General features: G+C 43.7%; 1 protein-coding gene across 1 annotated transcript; it reads right to left on the reverse strand.

The window, feature by feature from the left end:
• Positions 1 to 797: 797 nt before the first annotated feature.
• Positions 798 to 10,740, reverse strand: TYMS (thymidylate synthetase). The gene is made up of 7 exons (XM_060613387.3): positions 10,400 to 10,740; positions 8,562 to 8,635; positions 5,860 to 6,034; positions 4,125 to 4,226; positions 3,150 to 3,325; positions 2,687 to 2,758; positions 798 to 1,397 (listed from the first exon to the last, which is right to left on the reverse strand). The coding sequence occupies exons 1-7, from the start codon at positions 10,629 to 10,631 to the stop codon at positions 1,260 to 1,262; spliced, it is 969 nt and encodes a 322-aa protein (XP_060469370.1). The 5' UTR covers positions 10,632 to 10,740; the 3' UTR covers positions 798 to 1,259.
• Positions 10,741 to 16,648: the final 5,908 nt, after the last annotated feature.

Below are 16,648 nucleotides of genomic sequence, written 5' to 3' on the forward strand. Positions count from 1 at the left end.
TTTGAAAATAAGCAGCAGGGGGACGCCTGGGTGGCGTAGTCGGTTAAGCGTCCGACTTCAGCCAGGTCACGATCTCGCGGTCTGTGAGTTCGAGCCCCGCATCAGGCTCTGGGCTGATGGCTCGGAGCCTGGAGCCTGTTTCCGATTCTGTGTCTCCCTCTCTCTCTGCCCCTCCCCCGTTCATGCTCTGTCTCTCTCTGTCCCAAAAATAAATAAAAAAAACGTTGAAAAAAAAATTTAAAAAAAAAAAAAAAAAAAGAAAATAAGCAGCAGGTTATTTAATTGTTGGAACAATGCCTTATTCTATCTAACATCTGTCAGAAATTAGCAGGGTAAAAAAATAGTCCTGCAGTGCCATGTGTGTGTCACGAAGGTAACTGGTGTGTAACAAAGGTAAAAGGATTTCACAGATAAGCCCTGGAGTGGTTTAGCATTTCTATTCTTGCTCAGTCTAAATCTATCAGTAGAGGATTCACACGATACTGAAACTATGGCAGCAGTAATGAGCATGAAAATGGCATTTCATGTATTATTTTTCCATAACCCTTAAGTAAACCTTTATCCTAAATGGTCATTAAATGCTAATGATAAAATGCAGCCAGAATTAGATGAACTGCAGAAAAACAGGGCAAAATACAGTTTAGTCAGCATTTCTAAAATATACTAACCCTCTAAGCAGGATCCAAACGAGAATACAGCATATGTTTATTTAGGAGGGTTCAGTTAAATCTATTTTAGGCAAGCAGTGAGCAGAATGGCAATACAGAATAAAAAAAATTAAAAAACAAAACACCAGATGAATGCACAACACTCCTTTATTATAGCAATATATAAAGCAAGTAACTTTAAATGTTCCTAACTACAACTGTACATTATCATGCATGCTGGTGTTATTCAGCTTGCTCAAATCTGGGGGAATAGTTTTCATGTAATTGAAATGCACTGAGCTTCATAAAAATGTGGGATTGAAATGCAGGTACACATTTTAAGAGCATATAAATTTTTACTCTCCTTACTTTATCCCTAATCTTGGCAGTTTCACACATCCCCAGGGAGTTAACCAAACTCAAGGTCGTTTGTTAGTAAGAGAACTGTTGGCCAGTAGCAACATTCTCAAAAGCTAATCAAGTGTAACTGCCGGTCACCAATAGACTTCTGACCTAGTTCTTTCTTTCTTTAGGGTGAAATACCTTTCATCCAGGCATTCAGTCTAATCCCTCAAGAATCAGTATCTTTCTGATATCTCTCTTAATAGCATTTTAAACAGCCATTTCCATTTTAATAGTGGGGTGAGGATTGTACCCCTCAATCTGAAAGTCTTCAGCCTTGAAGTCATCAATTGTCTCAACTTTTCGAAGGATTCTGAGCTTTGGGAAAGGCCTTGGTTCTCGCTGGAGCTAAAAACAATAGGAAATCATTATTTTGCCATTATCAGTGCAAGCTGCTTTAATTCTGAGACAAGTACACAGTATTTTATCAACAAAATATTATTTCATAGGACTGTAATAGTATGGACACCTGTCCCTGCTTATGCAGCACTACTGGAATATAACTGATCCTCTCCCACAAGTGGGGACTGAAGGATATTATGTGGAATCACATCGGGTGGAGCCTTGTGGCTCATCTCATAATTGGCTGTTCTTGGTAAATTTATTAAGGACAGGATGCAATCTTTTACTTTCAAATCCATAACTACTCAGAAGTTATAGTGCTCAGTATGGGAGTAGGAGTCCCCAAATCCCTATCCCAACTGTCCTTGGCAGTGAGGGCAATGTAAGATGTGACATCTGACAACAGAAAGGGATGCAAGCTGGTGTTCCTGGCATGAACAGATGGTGGCACTGAGGGCAGGCACACGGGTTACAACCTCACGTTATTCTGTCCAGACTGGAGCAGACAGCCAGAGAGGCAACTGGGTAAACCCTGAAGTTACCCTCTAAACAAAAGCAGCTAAACTCCCTCAAAGGAGGAACTTTCAAAACCTGGATCTCACCTGGAAGGGGCTAAAAGGGTTTCGGTTCAAAATTTTTTTTCTTGGGGATCATTAAGCATTAGACTTATTTAATTTTATTTTCTTAGAGCACGTGTGGATGCAGGAGAGGGGCAGAGAGGAAGAATCCCTAGCAGGCTCCATGCCCCGCGCAGAGCCCCACTCAGGGCTCAATCCCATGACCATGAGATTACAACCTGAGCCGAAATCAAGTCAGATGCTCAGCCAACCAAGCCACCCAGGTACCCCTAGACACTCATTTTTTAATTGCCATTTAAAATCATTTGTTGGCTGCTATAACTCAGGATTTGAACAGACTTTTGAAAGTTAATACCTAAGTATGGTATTTCGTATGATGGGAAAACATCTGCATTTAAATTTTCCTTCAAGTAAAAATATGAGTTGAAAATGCTACCTCTGGGAGGGTCCCGAACCCACTGGTCCAAATATGGGCTCTCCCTCTCTGGTCCCGGTATCTAGTACCTCCCAGCACTGTTAAGTGTCTGTGGGTGCTAAAATGTGTCCGCCTTGTCCCTGCCCACCACCATCCCTAAGCTGAAGCCCTGTAGTTGGAACAGGCCATCTTATCTGCCACAGCACAGAGCAGAAGGGCTGTTATATGAGGGATGTTCTAGAAGGCAGCCTTTTATCAAGAGAGGTTACCAAACTCCAAAGCATGACCGGTATCATTCTTACCTGCATTTTTAGCGGCTCAATGTGATTCAGGTAAATATGTGCATCTCCCAAAGTATGTATGAAGTCACCTGGCTAAATCGCACAGGAGCAAGCAAAATGGTAAATGTTTTTAGTTTCAATTCCTTTAAAACACATCATTTGAAAGCACATTATGTAGACTATGCAGACATTCCAAGGCTTTTTAGAAAAGAATTTCGCCAGTGTAGCTTTTGAGAAAAGGTGGTATTCATAAGAGTTGTCTTATATTATAAACTATATAAACCTGCTTGTTTATACAGACCACAAAGACAGGAAAGCTCCATGGGAGGCTGCAAGGTGAGCAAGTTCATTTCTTAATTACCTAGAGCACATTTTAAAAGTAATCAGACACTGAATACTCTGCAATTAATTTTTCCACGTTGAAGAATCTAAGAGCTCAATGCTTTAGGCTGGTAGCAATCATTCCTTCCAGAGAGCAGCTCACCTTCAGGCCTGTGATGTGTGCGATCATGTAGGTGAGCAGGGAGTAGCTGGCGATGTTGAAGGGCACACCCAGGCCCATGTCTCCTGACCTCTGGTACAACTGGCAGGACAGTTCACCGTTCACCACGTAGAACTGGCAAAGAGCATGGCACGGAGGTAGGGCCATCAGAGGAAGATCTGAGGAGCCAGCACAAAGAAAAATGAGGAGTTGGTGGTTTTAAAGAATGCAGCTATACACAGAGTAAAACAGGAGAGAAACAGAAGACAACTCACATGGGGGAGATCATGAGAAAAAGCCACTGGGCCAGTGACCCCCCACCATGACCCACACCTCCCCCTATGTCAAGAGCAGACCATTCCAATCCTGAGGATGGAACAACACCTACGGTGACCCATCCATCAACAGAAGACTTCTGCAGATGTCCATTTACAACTGAAGCAACACTCTTTGATCCAAGCTGAAATTACTTGTGCTACCTTCATGGCACCAAACTACAAGTACAGGAGGAATTCATTCATTTACAAGGACCACAGGTGTGCATCTCAGGCACACCCTCCTGTATTCAAAGTCTCTATTATAAAAGCAAATATTTGACTCTGGGTAATATTTGTTACATCTTGGTCAGTTTAATTTTATAATACAACTGTTAAAATGTTAACAGCCAGGTGGCAGGGACATGAAACTTCATCTGCCCCAATTTAAACTGTTAAAATCCTTGGTGTATTTTTATAGGTAATTTAAAGCCCTCTTTGGAGTAAGAATAAGTATAAATACACACATTAAAATCATCTGCATCCAACCCCATCATCTGAAAGTGAAAATGGGGCCAAGTGTGACCTGCCCAGGGTCATATCGGCCATGCAGCTGGGGGTGGTGGTTCCCAGGATCCAGCCTCCTCTCGGTAGCCTCTACATGGCTTCCCTTTGTGCTAATGTTACAGTTAGGACACAAGACAATAATTGGGATGCTTCCAACCTTTTGGATTCCAACCACACAGGATGATTCTTCTGTCACTGGGGTTGGTTTTGATTGTGTCAATCACCTTTTGCAGTTGGTCTACTCCTTGACCTGAATAATCTGTAGAATCGTCAAAAAAGAGAAGACATGTCCACATATCAATCACAGGATCTTATGAGATGACCTTAGAGGCCATCCACCACTGTCCTACCACAGCCCCCCTGTGGCCACACTACAAGGTATCTAATCCACTCTACAAATTGCTCAGCTCTCGTGGGGTGATGTTGAGTTCAGGGCTCCTAGGTCTATTCTCTGGAGCCATAACAAAGTCTATTTTCTTTTCTATGAAAGAGTCTTTTAAATATTCGGTCTGTCATGGTGCAACCCCTCCCCTTCCTAACCTTCTCCAATCCCAGCAATCAGTTTCTTCCAGTGGTCCCACAGACTGTCTCTATAGCCATCAACCATTCTTGTCACACTTTGCTGCTGTGGAACATACTAACAAAAGACTATGGGTGGATTCCTCTCTGTGATCTAGCATTATTTACATCTAAAATTAAAATTTAGCAGCCAAACCCCTGCTGATCCATAAACATCAGGAAACCTCTTTAACTATTAGACCACCTTGTACTTTTCTCCCATTTCTGGTCTCTGGACTTTAATTCCTTGCCTTCTTCCTGAAATGGAACTGGAAGCTGAGAAGTCTGAGGAATGTGGAGCTTTATATTCACTCTGGTTAAACTTCCACTTATTGGTGTTAGACTACGTTCTGGTCTAGCAGCTCTTAATTTTGGAGAGAAGAAAGTTCTGTCACAATCACAGCTTCAGAAAAAGTAGTAACAAAGATTAAAAAGGGGCGCCTAGGTGGCTCCGTTGGTTGAGCTTCTGACTCTGGCTCAGGTTATGATCTCACGGTTAGTGAGTTCGAGCTCCACATTGGGCTCTGTGCTGACAGCTCAGAGCCTGGAGCCTGCTTTGGATTCTGTGTCTCCCTCTCTCTGTTCCTTCCCCTGCTCACTTACTCTCTCTCAAAAATAAATAAAAGATTAAAAAAAAAAAAGATGCACCATGATGGCACAGTTCTAGATTTTGGTTGTGGTACTTACACAAATCTACAGGTGCTGTCAATGGTTTCTGTCCAGCTAGCAAACTATTACTTCCTATGTATGTGTACACACACACGCACGCACCCTGAGGAGGTAGGCATTTGCTTTTTCAACGCCTGGCCTATGGACAAGCAGGACAGGAAGGGTCAAAGGACTGGGGCAGGTGGTGCCACCAAATGACTGAGGAAGGTCACCATCCAGGAGTAAGATGTTTCATCTTCTTGTCCACCCCAGGAGGGCAGGGAGAAGAGGGTAACCCAACAAATGCTATTACATAAGCTCCACCTAAAGGGTGCTGGGTGGCTCAGTATCAAAAAGGGAGATCAAGCCACCACAAGGCGATCCTTGTTCTTTTTGTCCCCCAGATGAACTCCTACCTTCTTCCCCAACACAGCAACCAACTGACCAACCAGCAGACCAATATCTGCTAGCGAAACAAGCTACAGAAAGTACCAAGCACCCAATACAAACTAACAACCAAGAGTGGGATCTACCTGAATCTGAAACAGCCTCTTACAAGGTCAAAGTTCTATATACATCAGCTCCCCAGACTGGCTTCTTACAACCCCAACTTCACTAGAAACAATGGAGCAAACTCATGCTATACCAGATGCTCAGGAAATTAAGGCTTTGCTCTGTTTTCTCACCTGAATCCTTATCTTTGTATTCTGCCCCAAAATGCCTCCACTGAAAGCCATAAACTGGGCCTAAATCCCCTTCTTCTCTGTTGGAGAATCCTAGGCTGTCCAAGAAGTTTCGGGACCCATTGGCATCCCAGATTTTCACTCCCTTGGATGACAGTTCCTTAGCGTTTGTAGATCCCTGGAAGAGACAGGACAACAGAGAAGGCATCCAAGTGAACTGAGCCATAAGGAGTTGATAGCCCAAGAGCTTCCCACCAATTAGGCCTCTGACCTGTGCTAACACACCAGGGACAGGCACTCACACGTCCTGCACAGCTGGACATCCCATCTTTAAAGGCCAGTCCCAGCTGACTTTTTGAGGGCCTCTAGGGCAGTTTTCTGGAATCACTTCCAGGACAGGTGATTCTTGGAATTATTACCCTTTCAAATCTTTTCTCCTATTCTTCTCAACTAAATGTTCTAGATTAAACACCTCCAAATCCTTTCATTATTCCCACCTCGCCTAACAGTTTTGTGCTTTTTAACAAAATGTGTGTCTAAGTGTGATCCCCCAAAATGCACTTAATGCCTCACCTGCAGTCTGTTCAGTGTATCTTAGACCTGGTTGGTACATAGGCTATTTCACTAATTGGTGTAATCGGTATCAGCTTTTCTTGCAAATCTATCATCCACATTATATGTGCCACTGTCGAGTTATGTTTACTCCAACCTGTATCTGCAGTTAAGGTGGTGTTTTGTTTTTTCCCAAGTACGAGCCCATGTTTATTTCTTATATTTAATCTCATCAGATGTGGCCCATATCATCCTAACCTATGTCCTGATTGTGCCTCCAGGTCACAGACAGATCTCAACGGCCTCTGGGTAGGACATGCTGTAATGGGGACAAGCAAGGCTGTGGTGCCACACACACACACCGGGGCTCTGTGCCTGCCCTCCACGACCCTTCTCTGACAGCTCCCTGACCCCCTGGCCTTGCTATCTCCATCCACAGAAGAGCTCAGTATTCCCCACACACAGTAGTGTGAGGGTAGAGGACACAAAGTGCTCAGTGCACCACAGATCCTAACTTCAGCACAGACCCCGTCTCTCCATCCTGCCCACGGATGCCAGCAGCAGTGCAGGTTCATTCTGACTCCTGTGTTTCATCCGGTCACCCAGGGAGCAACTCTATCAGAGGGGAGCCTGACACGTTCCTGGTAAAGGGTTCTTAGAATCCTGAATTCAAGCTAAATTAAAACAAGTGACTGCATTTTATTTCTGAGCATCTCGTTTCCTCCCTTCTGTTTTTGTTTATACTTTTTCCACCTCCAACATGTCATTTTTCTATCTTTCCCATATTGCTTCAAATGTCTCCCTTTTATATCCATTCAGACTGGGCACTAGATGGTTTATAAATGTCATCTTCTGAGATTTCTGATGATGTGCCTGGAACTAGACACTCACTGTCAGCTGAGAGAAGACAACACGGAAGAAAATACCTCAAGAATATAGAACTAAGCAGGGCCCCTGGGTGGCTCAGTCGGTTAAGCATCTGACCTCGGCTCAGAGGTCATGATCTCACACTTCGTGGGTTCGAGCCCTGCATCAGGCTCTGTGCTGACAGCTCAGAGCCTGGAGCCTGCTTTGGATTCTGTGTGTATGTGTGTGTGTGTGTCTGCCCCTTCCCCGCTTGTGCTCTGTCTCTCAAAAATAAATAAATGTTAAAAAAAAATTAAAAAAATTAAAAAAAAGAACATGGAACTAAGGAAGACTGGATTGGACCGAATTCTAAACCCTTTCTAAAATGCAGTAGGAAGTCTTGAGTTTGGTTTGGCCCAAGATCATACAAGCCACACAGAGTGCTCTGTAGAAGGGATCCCGGTTTCTACACAGCCCAGAACTGAGCCCATCTCCTCCGGCACCCTCTAACCAGCACTGGCCAGAATATTACCAGTCTGGACCAGGAGACAGAGCAAGAGGAAGCTGTCCATCATCACAGCACCTTAGCCCTTATCCAAGGTACCTACCTGGCTCTTTAGAAGAGGTATAGCTTGTTACTCAAGAGATCATTCTAGCTTATACAAATATGAGAACATGGTTGGGATCCATATTCAGTGATCAATCTATGTTGAGTATCTACTATATGGCAGGCTATGTTCTAGGCCCAGGGGATAAAAAGTGAACAGGAAAAAACAAATTCTCTGCCCTCATGGAGCTTCTAATACATTTTACTTGTTCATTTGTTGTCTACTTTCCCCCTTCCAGGGGGGACAGGGGAGGACACACATCATACATCAGCTGATGACGTTTCTCTGCAGAGAAAACAAAGGAGGGTAGGAGAGGGTGTGTGTATGTCAGGGAGGGAGGGGGGATAATCAGTCTTAGATGGGAAGGCCCACCAAGCAAGAGACTTGAAGGAGGTGAGGGATTGAGTCATGCTGCATGTAGGGGAAGGCTCCAGGGAACAGGACTGGCAAGTTCCAGAGCCCTAGGTGGCAATGTTCTGATGTGCTCAAAGTTTAGTAAGGAGGCCAGGTGGGTGGAGCAGAGTGAGCAGCAAGCCAGCTGAAGCCAGAGCTGGGACAGGGGCCCCTGGGTCTTACTGTGTGAAATGGGAGCCACTAAGGGCTATAGGTGAAGAATGACATGATCTGACTTTTTAAAGGATCTCGCTGGTGCTGGGTTGAGAACAGACTGTTGATTCCCAATAGCAGCAGCTTCTTTACCTTGATAAACCACAGCAACTCCTCCAAAACACCCTTCCAGAATACACGCTTGGTTGTCAGTAGAGGAAATTCATCTGAAAAACAGTTTGCCAGATAATTTCAAGATGGGAAAACAGAAGACACCATCCAACTTTTTCTGCAGAGGAAAACTGCCCCAGGACACAGGCCTTTGAGTGACCACAGGAGCAAGCAGGGAACTTTGACTCTAGTCACGTGAGCTCCAGACCAGGGTGGAGCTCACAGGATACAGCGAAGTCAGTGACCCAATTCAGAGGAGACTGCCCTCCTGAATCCCTTGACCACCACAGGAATTCCACACTGAGATGGAACACTGACCAGGCAGGATGCCCATGTGGACAGGGAAAGAACTACATCCACTTGCCAGCTAGTGTGAATCCTTCACAGAAGTGTGAAGACAACACACAAAATGTGCCCTAGGACAAAGGCTGAAGGCTCCCAGGGCTATTCCGTGATTATCCTGCCAGGGAAAACTTACTCAGTTCCAGGAGACAGTAGATATCACACTGGCCAAAGCTAAAGAATAGTTATTAATTATCTGCAAAGCAAATTAACCTCTATTATTTAAGTGTACCAAAAATAATAACTGTTTAAACACTTAATATGCATGACAAAACAACCTTGCTTGAGGCATCCTTAAGATCACCATTTTATAGGCACCAGGAGGGAATATACAAGCTTGCATCAAGCAACAGATCAAAATATAAAAGCTTATCTCTAAACGTGGTACCTATTCAGTTCACCTTATCAGTTGTATAGTTGCTATACATGTAAAAAGGACAGATTTTTTTTCAAGTACTTTTATCAGTACTGCCTACTGAGCATGATTTCCTCCATTTTAAGTACAGGAGGAAGCTGAAGGAACTTGCAGAAGGGCTGGAGTAAAAGCTAGGTCTTTGGCTCACTGGAGGCCACTGTGCGGAGCGGCAGGAGGGTGGATTCCTCTGTAAGGCAGATCAGCCACTGCTGCCTGGGTATTTTCCAGTCTCTAAAATGGGTGTGGGGTTAAGTGTGGGTCCTCCCCTGCCCACCACAGTGCTTCACTAATAGGTCTCCCTACTTAAAACCATCTCCATACCTGTGTCAAGGATACCTGTCTTGTGCCCACCCCCACCCCACCCCTTTGTCCCCTGAAAGCCTGACTCTAACAACCCCCAAGAGACACTTCCCAGGGGCCATCCTGTTTTGAAGGAAACAGGAATAAGAACTTCTTCTACCCGAACTCTTCGCTTCCCTGTTTCAACGTTTAAGAGGAAAGCTGGTTCGTTACGACCAGACCGGAAAAATGGTCAGGAACCACAAGTTCCCGCCCAGCTTCTGTATTCAGTCTCTCCTCTGGCCGCCTTTGACCCGCCCATATTCCTTCGCTCCAATTTTTTAAAACTGCAAAACCAAAGGGCCAACACAGGGGGTGGGGGCGGGGAGGGTACAAAAGAGGAGTCAAAAAGGGCAACCTCTAAGCCAAGTCCGTGGTCAAGCCCAGGCAAATCCTCTCCCATTTTCTGGTATGAGGTCAGTACTACCAGCCCGTGTCCGCTCTGGGGCAGAGAGCGTGACCGGAATGCGCAGGCCTTGGCGCCAAAGGACGTGGTTTTACCTCCCAATTCTGTCACTCCCGTGCGCGTGACTTTACGCAAATCATTTCTCCAACCCAAACCTCAGTTTTGGCGTCAGCAAAGCACGGGGGTTAACGAGCTCACAGGACCGAGGTTAGGACTAAAGGCTCGTGGCGGGACCCAGCCTCTCCCGGGCGCTCCTCCAGAGGCCGCTCGGAGCCCACCCGTGCGCACGCCCACTCGCCCGGCGCGCGCAGCGGTCACCTCTCAGGCTGTAGCGCGCCTGCATGCCGAACACCGACAGCGTGCCGGTGCCGGTGCGGTCATCCTTCTGGAACCCGCAGCGCAGGATGTGCTCCACCTGCCCCAGGTACTGCAGCTCCCCGTGGGGTGGCGGCTGCGGCTGCGACTGCGGCTGCGGCTGCGGTTCGGCGCCCCGCTTCTGCTCGGCGGGCTGCGCCGGCGGGCGCTGCAGCTCGGAGCCGGGAGCGGGCATGGCGCGGGCGCAGGCTGCGGGGTCTAGGGCGCGGACAGCGGCGAGCAGCGCACGACTGGCTAGTAGGTCCAGACCGTTCTGCGCGCTTTTTTTCCCGCCGCCGCTGCGGTGACTCCGCCCCTTCCTGCCTCGTGACGTTGGCCGACCCCGGGGCTCCCGGCGTCCCAACGGCGCGCAGAGCCACAAGTTGCCCGGAGCGCGCGCTCCGGGAAACGTGCCAGAAACCTGAAGCTGTGGTGTTTAGCGCCTTTAAATGTTAACAACCTAAGTCCTGGATCTTGGTGCGTTGGCTGAAAAAGGCCACTCTGGTTAGAAAGTTTCGCGTTCACCGCGCCATTTATTTTTATTAAAAAAAATTTTTTAAATTAACATTTATTTAATTTTTGAGAGTCAGAGAGAGACTGAGCACGAGCAGGGGAGGTGCAGAGAGAAGGAGACACAGAATCGGAAGCAGGCTCCAGGCTCTGATCTGTCAGCACAGAGCCGGATGCGGGACTCGAACCCACGAACCGTGAGATCGTGATCCGAGGTGAAGTCAGTCACCCAACCGACTGAGCCACCCAGGAGCCCCCACCGCGCCATTTAATACTAAGAGGAGCCTGGAACAGTCCTCACGTATTCATGAAATCAAAAACAAACAAAACCCTGTTATTTGACCAGGCTGTCAGGCGCTGTGCCTTCCCGTTTTTCCCTATCCTCACCGAAGGCCAGTAGCTGGAGGAAGTGGAATAGGCCCATTTTTTTACTTGATTAATGACAGCCAGCCATTCTCAAGTTTTTAACAGCAAAATTTCACTTACTGTGAAATGTTTCTAATGTAAACACTGTTGGGTAAGAGCAATTTGATAATTAGTTTAAAATGTAGGAGGGGTGCCTGGCTGGCTCAGTCAGCAGACCATGGATGGGACTCTTGATCTTAGGGTTGTTGGTTACAGCCCCATGTTGGGTGTGGAAATTACTTAAAAAGAAAATCTTTAAAAAAAATAAAATGTACTAATACATGGACATGCAATAAGCAGTCTTTAAAAAAAATTATTTATTTATTTATTTAATTTACATCCAGGTTAGTCAGCATATAGTGCAACAATGATTTCAGGAGTAGATTCCTTAATGCCCCTTACCCATTTAGCCAATCCCCCCTCCCATAACCCCTCCAGTAATTCTCTGTTTGTTCTCCATATTTAAGTCTCCTATATTTTTGTCCCCCTCCCTGTTTTTATGTTATTTTTGTTCCCATTCCCTTATGTTCATCTGTTTTGTCTCTTAAAGTCCTCATACGAGTGAAGTCATATGATATTTGTCTTTCTCTGACTAATTTCAACAAGCAGTCTTTTGAATCAACAACTGTTTTTTTTTTAGCACATAGTAGATGCTGAATGTATTTTTTGTTGCTGGATCTGGGGTTATGAAGAGTAAGATGTTGGCACTGAATGAAACATACCAAACACTATTTCTTTCCATTCAATAAAGTCAACTTTTTTTCTTTTTTTTTTCTCCCCAGGTTATCTCAAATGTATTGGCTGTGCAAGATTCTCACATCTTTCTGCTAACATATGCCTCTCAAACTCAAGGTTAAAATTTTTGTAATTGAAACACAAGTTCTAGCAAGAGGTGAATATCTTTCATGTGCAGCTCTGCCTAATCCGCTCAGTGAAAACAATCTTGCATCCCTTTTTGTGGCACAAAGCCTATAAAGAATAAATCAAATCTCAAAGACAATTTAAAAAATACCTGGCCATTTGGGTTAATTGGAAGGAGGATAATACTATGAACAGACTAAGAAGTGCTTCAGGGAACATTTCACAAGACTTCTAGCTGGAAAGTCTCTGTTCTTGCCGTTTGGTTTTATGAGTGCTCACAAAGGCCACAATAAACAGAAATGCATTGGGTTACAGAACAGCAGATATTTTAAATCTATTTCATCCATCACAGTACTAGGCTGGCCTTTCCTAGGTCTGCATAGATTCATTTTCCCCTCCTACAGCACATTCCCCACCCCATCCCATGCGATATTTGAAAAAAAAAAAAATGTTTATTTATTTATTTTGAGAGACAGAGAGCGAGAGAATCCCAAGCAGGCTCTCAGCTGTCAGCATGGAGCCCAATGCAGGGCTCCATCTTTCAAACCGAGATCATGACCTGAGCTGAAATCAAGAGTAGGACACTTAACCGACTGAGCCACCCAGGTGTCCCCAACCCCAGCATAGTAATAGTTTTAAAGAGTCATCGGTCTCCTATTAGGAATGATAGCCCTCCTGTATTGTGTTGTACTATTTGGACAGGGCGGGTAGCACCAGATGCAGTGGGCATTCTTTTTGGTGGTCATTTGGGAGGAGACATGCTGGGTCAGAAAACCTTAACTCAGAAAACAGACTTCAGAAGGGAATGGGGACCCATGTTGTCTGTTCAGCTTGAGCATTGTCCTGGGTATAAGAAGCTAAGATGCCATGTGGAAGCATGTTCTGGGTGGGCCAGAACTGCAGAGTTCTTCACTGGGCAGGATCGTCCAGCATACTGCAGGGCTTTAGCGTGCCTGTGGAAAGCCAACTAAACGTACGTATTCCTTCAACCTCACCCCAACTGAAAAGTGTCTCCACACATTTCCAACCGCGGGGCGGATCCCAGGCAGGAAATAGCCTAGATTTTCCAGTTGTATGTTATCCTCTGTGTTTAGTTTCCTTTTGTCAGTTTGAGCTGAGTTTATTATTCTAGCCGAATATCAGTTATACCACAAAGAGAATCTCAAGGTAAAGAGCATAGGCTCCCCTGCCTGTGTGGAGATTCCTTTTCCACTGTGGTACTTGGAGGATCCTGGTTTGATGATAATAGAGAATGGTTCCTTTCCCAGTGGCTGCTCCATAAATGAACGATCATCATGATATGATGATGGCATAACTCAGTAAAGGGCTACTGCAGGTACAGAGAAATTACTTTATTTAATTAGTTTTAGTTTTAATTTTAATTCCAGTATAGTTAACATACCATGTTATATTAGGTTTAGGTATACAATACAGTGATTCAACAATCCTATTCATTACTCAGCACTCATCATGATAATTGTACAGAGGAACTACTTTAGGTCCTACCACCAGGCAAGACCTCCTTGAGAGAAGGAACATTCCAACCCCCACTGCATTTAGGCCAGTATGTTTCCTAGCACTTTTATCTATAAAAATAAAAAATAGGGATAGTATGGGTGCTGAATCCTATCTTACTCTAGGAAAGAACTGTATCAATGGATACATTAACTTATTGGGGGGAAAGCTCTTCCTTCTCATTAAGAGATCTATTTCTGTTAAATATTGCTAAATATTTATAATATATATAATTATATAGAGGGTAAAGGGAGAGAGAGAAGAGAATCTCAGGCAGGCGCCACTGTCAGCACAGAGCCCAATGCAGGACTCAACCCCACATCGCATGACCCTGGGTTCATGACCTGAGCCAAAATCAAGAGTCAGACATTCAATTGACTGAGCCACCTACGTACCCCTATTTTATATTTTAATGGTCATAGATATGTATATTTGTTACTTTAATCAATATATACAAATAATAATTACAAATGATAACTGAGAATGAATATTTGATACCTAGATTTTTGTGCCCGGGCAGATTTTTTTTTTTTTTTAAGTAGACTCCATGCCCAGCATGGAGCCCAATGCAGGGCTTGAACTCACGACCCTGAGATGAAGCCTGAGCTGATATCTAGGGTTGGACGCTTAACCAAGTGAGCCACCCAGGTGCTCCTCTGGGCAGATTTTTGATTTTTAAAATCTAAATCGCACCTGGGTGGCTCAGTCAGTTAAGTAACTGACTCTTGATTTCGGATCAGGTCATGATCTTTTAGTTTTGTGGGTTAGAGCCCCTCATGGAGCTCTGTGCTGACAGTGCAGTCTGTTTGGGATTCTCCCTCTCTCTCTCTCCCTCCCCCATGCATACTGTCTCTGTCTCTCTCAAAATAAATAAATTTGGGGCTCCTAGGTTAAGCATCTGACTTCAGCTCAGGTCTGAAGTCATGGTTCATGAACCATGGTTCATCTCATGGTTTGTGTGTTCGAGCCCTGCACAGGGCTCATCTCCCTCTCTCTCTGCCCCGCCCCTGCTTGTGCTCTGTCTCTCTCTGAAAGAAACAAAGAAAGAAAGAAAGAAAGAAAGAAAGAAAGAAAGAAAGAAAGAAACTAAAAAACCTAAAAATGCTTACATTTTATTGATCAATAAAAGATGCTTAAACATAAAAATATATTACATTAGGATAAAATTCTTTGAAAAAAGGAGAATGAAAAGCAGAGTTTAAGGAGAAAATGGAAAGAAAATTTCTCATTGTTAAAGAATAACTTGTTTGTGTATTTGTTTAAGTGGATGATTCTGGGTATCAAATTTCCATGATATTTAGATTCCATTGGATATATTTTAAAGAGAGATGAAACCATTTTATGTTTGAAATGCTAATATTTACAATACATGGGAAAATAAAATTTTGCTATTCTTTCAACTTATGTTGAAAAATCACATACAAGAGCAAGTATAACTTTTTCATGTTCCTTTTAGGAAGTTTGAGGGCAAAAACATTTGAATATTACTGGTCTGAAGAAACCTTCTTTTCTTTACACAGCAAACTCAAAAATGTTGATATAATTAGGTAAAGAAGCAGGAAACGAACATTTTTGAAAGCCAACTGTGAGTCAGGCACTTGATAATAATATTACTTTATAATCAATGCTACCATTTATTAATGCTTATCATTATGGATTAATTCCTGTAGTTCTCACAACTATGCTATAAAACAAAAACTATTCCTTCTATTACTTTAAGGTAAAGATACTGAGGTTTAGAGACATTAAGCATCTTGCCTGAAGTCACACACCTAGGAAATACAGCAGTGGGGATTGGAATCTGGGTCAGCCTTGTCACAGAAGGTTTTCGAGACCTCTGCTTTCCACTTACCAACCCCTCTTCCTACTCCTCAGTCTACAAGTTTCCCATAGTTCATTGGCCCTTTAGAAAGGCGCTTAGAAAGTTTCCCTTTTTAACTTAATTTTTGGCACCTTGTCTGACAAATATACCAAATATGTGGTTGAAAAGGCTCTATTTATTTGAGACTTCAGTACATTAAGGAACCCAAGATTCTATCAATAGTGTCCTATCTTTTTTAATAGCCCTCACTTTTGATAGGAGAAACTTTATAGTCATCTGAAGTGAATTATTTTCAACTGGCTGCCTCTGACTTGTCTAACTTTCTCTGACAAGACTTCCCATCAAGTAGAATATCAAGACTGTGTGGGAAATGCTTTAAAGGTTTTGAGTCCTCTCTTTCATTGTATTCCTCTTTATAACTTGAAAGACTGACTACAAATATATTTCCAATGTAATCTTTAGTGACATATACTAGCAAATGACTCTCTGATTATTATATTGCGCCAAGGTTCAAATTATGAGGTTAAGTAAGTGACATCTTGGATTTTCCATAAAATATGTATGGCCTTGTTCAAAGAGAGCCCTGTTATGGTAATTTTACAAAGAAACAATGAAGTACACTCATGCCTATAGCAACCTTATTCACAGCGGCTAAAAAGTGGAGGCAACCCAGGTGTCCATGGATGAATGAGTGAATAAACAAAAACGTGACACCCACACAAAGGAATAGTCTTCAGCCTTAAAAAGAAATTCCGACACCCGCTACAAAATGGATAAAACTTAAGGACATCATGCTAAGTAAAATAAGCCAGTCACAAAAGGACAAAGACTGCATTATTCCACTTATGTGAGGTGCCTAGAGGAGGCAAATTCATAGACACAGAAAGTAGAATGGTGCTTGCAAGGCACTGGTAGAAGAGAGAAATGGGGAGTTAGTGTTTAATGGGTATAGAGTTTAATTTGGGGAAGATGAAAAAAGTTCTGGTGATGGATGGGGGTGATGACTGCACAGTAATGTGAATTTAGTTAATGCTACTAAACTGTACACTTAAAAATGGTTAAAATAATACAGTTTGTTATATATATATATATATATATAT

This window comes from Panthera onca, chromosome D3 (assembly GCF_046562875.1).
Source record: "Panthera onca isolate mPanOnc1 chromosome D3, mPanOnc1 haplotype 2, whole genome shotgun sequence".
In the NCBI taxonomy this organism is placed as follows: domain Eukaryota; kingdom Metazoa; phylum Chordata; class Mammalia; order Carnivora; family Felidae; genus Panthera; species Panthera onca.